Source organism: Scomber scombrus, chromosome 11, assembly GCF_963691925.1.
Source record: "Scomber scombrus chromosome 11, fScoSco1.1, whole genome shotgun sequence".
In the NCBI taxonomy this organism is placed as follows: Eukaryota; Metazoa; Chordata; class Actinopteri; order Scombriformes; family Scombridae; genus Scomber; species Scomber scombrus.
In genome coordinates this window covers 31,521,159-31,527,061 of record NC_084980.1, presented here as the reverse complement: position 1 = coordinate 31,527,061, position 5,903 = coordinate 31,521,159, and the positions used below count along the sequence as shown (strand labels likewise).

Sequence of the window (5,903 nt, the reverse complement as noted above, 5' to 3'; positions counted from 1 at the left end):
CGCCGCCGCTGCTCCCGGAGCTCTGCCCGGCCGAGCCGCCGGACCACGGGCTGGACCAGCGCCCGAACCAGCTCCCCGAAACCGGCTCGACGCTGTCCATGTCCACCGCGGTGCTGGAGCCGGACTGGGACCCGGTCTTCCCGCCTTTAGACTGCAGCAGGTACTCCTGCAGCTGCCGGTTCAGCTCCGCCATTACGGGGCAGCTAACAGGCTAACTGCTAGCAGGAGGACCTCTTCTTCTTCTTCTGCTGCTTCTTCTTCTTCGTCGTCTTCTTCTTCACATTAAAGTCTGAAAGTTATTAAAGAAAACAGAAGAAGAACTTTAGTAGAAGTTCAGATACTGGTGTAAAACAGACTAAAAGTAGAAGTACTGATTCAACTCCTTTACTCAGTAACAGTCAGAAAGTTCAGGCTCTGAAATGAACCGAAGTATAAAAACATTTATTTTTACCTCCTGATAATTCTTCAAAATGAAAAGTCTCAGACAGAACATATATAAATATATAATATACATATATAATATAAACATTAGGGGGGGGGGGGGGGGGGGGGGGTCAGTGGGCTTCTTTGCCCCTCAGATCCTAGAAGCACCACTGCTGAGTATAACGTGTGAGCTACAACTCTACCTGGTTACTAACCCATCAGTCAGTCAGACATGAACTGATGAAGCCTCTTGGATAAGAGACATTAACAAGTCCAGTTGCCCAGAGACAACTATGACCTGAACCAATGACTATCTGACTATCTAACTGACTGACTGACTAACTGACTGACTGACTATCTGACTGACTGACTATCTGACTGACTAACTGACTGACTGACTGACTGACTAACTGACTGACTGACTGACTGACTATCTGACTGACTGACTGACTGACTAACTGACTGACTGACTATCTGACTGACTAACTGACTGACTGACTGACTGACTAACTGACTAACTGACTGACTGACTATCTGACTGACTATCTAACTGACTGACTGACTGACTGACTGACTGACTGACTAACTGACTGACTGACTATCTGACTGACTAACTGACTGACTGACTGACTGACTAACTGACTGACTGACTGACTGACTATCTGACTGACTAACTGACTGACTGACTATCTGACTATCTGACTGACTAACTGACTAACTGACTGACTGACTATCTGACTATCTGACTATCTGACTGACTATCTGACTGACTGACTATCTGACTGACTGACTGACTGACTGACTGAATATCTGACTGACTATCTGACTGACTGACTATCTGACTGACTGACTGACTGACTATCTGACTGACTGACTATCTGACTGACTGACTGACTATCTGACTGACTGACTGACTGACTGACTGACTGACTATCTGACTGACTGACTATCTGACTGACTGACTATCTGACTAACTGACTATCTGACTATCTGACTATCTGACTGACTATCTGACTGACTGACTGACTGACTGACTGACTGACTGAATATCTGACTGACTATCTGACTGACTGTCGTTGCTGCCACTAAGTGACCAGTTAGAATAAGAGGAAACTCACGTGTCAATCAGCACCAGTGACGTCATACTTTCAGCCCAAACAATAAACATAAGAAAATAAACATTATGGCTCCTACAATACTCTAACTATAATGTCTCAAACTATAATAATTACACACAGAAGTTTATCCCAACATTGAAGGCTGGTTATAATGTAGGAAAAGTAAAAAGTCATCAGAATAAGTAAAGTAAAGTCCAGAAACCTGAATATCTACTGAAGTATAAATACTGCGTTACTTACCAGCTCTGCTCCTGTCTGCTGGTTACTTCCTGTTTCTGCTTCTTCTTCTTCTTCTTTTTCTTCTTCTTTTTCTTCTTCTCCCTCTCCTGCCCTCCAGTGGTCAGAAGCAGAATTACACCTCTGAACATTTACAAACATCTCGTCTCTGCTGCTGTTAGTCTGAGAGAAAAACACCTAAATAATAAAACAATGATGCAAACATTAAAATGAGTCACACTAAAAATAAATAAACCACTATCTATAAATGTGATGGTATATTTGGGATTTTTAGGATTATATTTAAAATGATATCTTATAATTTATGATCATTTGATTCTTTATTTAATTTATGTTTATTTACTAGAATTGTTTCTATTCTTCATATTTTATTATTGGTATTTATGTTTGTAATTTATATCTATGTATATATAAATGATTTATTTCACTTTTTACAGTGTACTTTAAGTTCTTGATTTAAAAAATGTTCAAATAAAAAAATGTGTTGTGTATTTATTTCTGTTCTGCTTCTGTTTTCAGTTTGACCTTTTTTGGTGAAAGTCACATGACCTCAGGACGAGTTTCCAGCTGTCAGGGACTAAAATTATCCCACACACACACACACACACACACACACACACACACACACACACACACACACACACACACACACATGCACACACACACACACACACACACAGAGCCTTCTACGGTCTCCTCAGTGATCTTCAGTCAGAGCTGCTCTGAGATCAGAGGAGAAACAACTGAGAGCAAAGTGAAGGAAATAACCAGGTAACACACACACACACACACGCACGCACACACACACACACACACACACACACACACTCTTACAGACACACACTCACACACACACACACACACACGCACACACACACACACACACACACACACACACACACACACACTCTTACAGACACACACACTCACACACACACACACACACACACACACTCTTACAGACACACACACACACACACACACACTCACACACACACACACACACACACTCTTACAGACACACACACTCTCACACACACACACACACACACACTCTTACAGACACACACACACAGACACACACACACACACACACACAGCTGTATTTGTACTTTTACTGCAGTTAAGTATCAGAGTAGTTTCTTCACTGTTCAGATTTCTGATTTTATATTCTGGTTTATTTGTTTCGAGTTTTTGTTTTTTATGTTCTGACGAGTCACAAACAGACAGCTGCCATGAGGTATATATATATATATACATGTGTATATAATATATATACACATGTATATGATTTCCACATTAGTAGGTGTCGGGTTCGGGGGATTTGATTCTCTCTTTGCGGCAGCAGACGGCTGTTCACTGTTTGCTGTTGCCATGACGACAAAGGTGGCCTAACTTTAAGGAAGTAGAAACTTAAACTCGCACCATGTTTTAGATTCATCGTTTTAACCCAAACAAGATCTCTGTAACCCTCATCAGACCTGAACCAGAACCTCATTAAACCTGCAGGGTCCTGGAGGTGTTCAGTTACAGCAGCTGCTCGTCACATTTACAGCTCGTTATGTTAAAGACTCGTTAACTCAACTAAACATTCACAGCTATTAACGGGCTGAGACAGTTTATTCAGCCTGCAGTCACACCTGATCCTCCTCTGGGTCAGCGGTCAGTGAACGAATCAAACCGCACAATAAACTGTTCAGGACTCACAGAGACGACCTGTTAGAGTCTGTTGCCCCCCTCAATCAATCTTTATTTGTATAGCGCCTGATCAAGTCTGTTAGAGTCTGTTAATGTCTGTCAGGGCGCACTCACACTAGGGCCAGTTGTTCCGTACCGTGCTGAAGCACGGATGTACCCCCCCCCCTGTCCCCCGCTGGCCTGCACTCACATTACTCAAACCAACTGTACTCAAGCACGGTTACCTCCGACACATTGTCCGACAGTTTACCCTCATAAAACATGCACAGGTGTGTGTTGGCGTGCTGTGAGCCGGTAAAACACAACACAGCTGATCAGTTAACACAACGATGATTAAAAAGTGCAGCTTGTTCTTCTGAGTCCTGCCTGTGTAGGATGCAGTACTAGATATTGGTGTAAAAGCAGACGTCCTGATTCAACTCTTTACTCCAGTAAATGTAAGACTTAGTTTAATGACTTTAACTAAAGTTAGTTTATATAATGCAGATTTGTAAAATATGACTTTTATGAGTCACAGTCACAGATAATAAACGTAGCATTTCATAATTGTGGTAGCAGCGGTGCAGCAGATGTAATGAAGTCCAGCAGCACGCTGGATGCTAACTCATATTAAGCCTTTAGCTTATTCATTATAATGTCGATGGACATAAATTGAGTTCTTTTGCCTCAATAATGATAAAATAATACACAAAAAATGGTCGGATTGGGAACCCATATATGCATAATGTCTCCACGTTGCATTGAGTGTTGCTTGTGAAATGACCAGGGCTCAGCTATTTCCAGGGATTTAAAATGTCTTATTTTCGGGAAAAATATGAATCCCTAGTGCGCATGCGTGACCAAGTGTACCGTGCCTAAGCACACCTCTTCCAACCGTACCGTACCAGGGAAGTGTACCGTACTCAAGCACGGTACACTTGCACTCACACTAGCCAATAATCCGGACTTTAGGGGGCAAACGTGCTTGGGCACAGTACGATTGCCTAGTGTGAGTACGCCCTAAGAGTCTGTCTGTCCTGTGAGAGTGTTTCTGTTCAGGGATCAACACGTGAACATGTGAGGATCAGGCGTGTAGTCGTCAGTCTGTTCGTAATGAGCTGTGTGTATCGTTGAGTCTTTTGCAGTCTCATGTTCATATTTCCAAGTCCGTTCGACTCTTTACATTAAATCTAAATCGAGTCTCTGAAGATTTTAGTTTCTAAACATTTCTGAACAAATAAAATTTTAAATGTTTGAATGACGTGCAGATGTTAGCAGCTGTTCTCATGACTTTATTAACACCATCATGTCACTGACAGCGGGCCTCATGTCGGTGTCCCAGATCACGCCCACGCTGTTCCTGAGCGGCGCCGACGGCCCCCTGAACGCAGCGCTGGTGTCTCAGAAGGGAATCACGCTGATCGTCAACGCCACGCTGAGCCACGCCTCCCCCGCCTACCCGGGGGTGGAGTGCGTGCGTGTGCCGGTGGCCGACCTGCCCAGCGCGCGCCTCGAGGACCACTTCGACCGGGTGGCTGAACGTATCCACGGCAACCGTGCGGGAGGCACGCTGGTGCACTGCGCCGCCGGGATGAGCCGCTCACCGGCGCTGGTGATGGCGTACCTGATGCGTTACCGCGCCGTGACGCTGTGCCAGGCGCACCGCTGGGTGCAGGACAGCCGGCCCTACGTCAGGCTGAACGCCGGCTTCTGGGACCAGCTGCTGCGGTACGAGCGCCGACTTTACGGGAAGAACACCGTCAAGGTGGCCGCACCTGAAGAGCCGCCGCCACGGACACCGAGGCCAACGAGGTTAACGAGGTCAGCGCCACAGCAGCCGAATAACTGGCTAACGACGGTACCCAGGTCACCACTGATGACATCATCACTGATGACATCACCACTGATGACATCACCACTGATGACACGATCACCACTGATGACACGATCGCAGCAGATGACATCATCAAACAGATTCCGGAGGTGAACCAGGGTCTGAAACACGCTGAGGGAAGCTCCTGTGGCAACGCCACGACCCGTCTTACTCTGCCTCTGATTGGCTCGTAGTCGTTGGTTCGGGTTAGGGCAACGACATCATGGGAAGCCAATCGCAGGCAGAGTCGGTGGGTCTTGGCGTGGCCATGGTAGGATTTGTAAATTCTCCTGAGGGAACACGGACACTTCCTGGATGTCATGTGACCTAGCTAGCTAGCTTGTGACTGGTATTTTCACTTCCTGTCTGAGACTTTTTTATTTCAGTTTTTGGGTCCAAAGACTCGATCAGGATTTTAAGGATTCTGGACTTTTTTCAAACATCAGAAACTTTTTGTTTACTGTTTGACTTTTTAGATAAAATTAGCTTCTGAATAACAAATGTTAAATTATGCTAACTGCTAACTGATGATAACTGCTGGGTGTTCGCCCCCATCGCTGTAGTAGTCTATGTGG

At 44.9% G+C, this 5,903-nt stretch overlaps 2 protein-coding genes across 2 annotated transcripts in view; one reads left to right on the top strand and one right to left on the bottom strand.

Annotated features, from left to right (window-relative positions):
- The window catches only part of LOC133991179 (vesicle transport protein SFT2C-like), a 2,717-nt gene extending 907 nt beyond the window's left edge, over positions 1 to 1,810 (bottom strand). The window contains exons 1-2 of the mRNA XM_062429668.1: positions 1,782 to 1,810; positions 1 to 289 (exon numbers count right to left, since the gene is read on the bottom strand). The exon at positions 1 to 289 is cut by the window's left edge and continues 907 nt beyond it. Coding sequence (XP_062285652.1) covers positions 1 to 193 — 193 coding nt within the window. The 5' untranslated portion in view covers positions 194 to 289; positions 1,782 to 1,810. The remainder of the gene's footprint in view (positions 290 to 1,781) is intronic.
- A 2,972-nt stretch (positions 1,811 to 4,782) lies between these two features.
- Positions 4,783 to 5,505, top strand: si:ch1073-184j22.2 (dual specificity protein phosphatase 18). Its single transcript, XM_062429669.1, has one exon. The coding sequence runs from the start codon at positions 4,783 to 4,785 to the stop codon at positions 5,440 to 5,442; it is 660 nt and encodes a 219-aa protein (XP_062285653.1). The 3' UTR covers positions 5,443 to 5,505.
- The last annotated feature ends 398 nt before the right edge of the window (positions 5,506 to 5,903 follow it).

What these genes read in the sequence shown, in the direction of transcription:
- si:ch1073-184j22.2 (XM_062429669.1), top strand. Translation starts at nt 4,783, where the DNA reads ATGTCGGTGTCCCAGATCACGCCCACGCTGTTCCTGAGCGGCGCCGAC.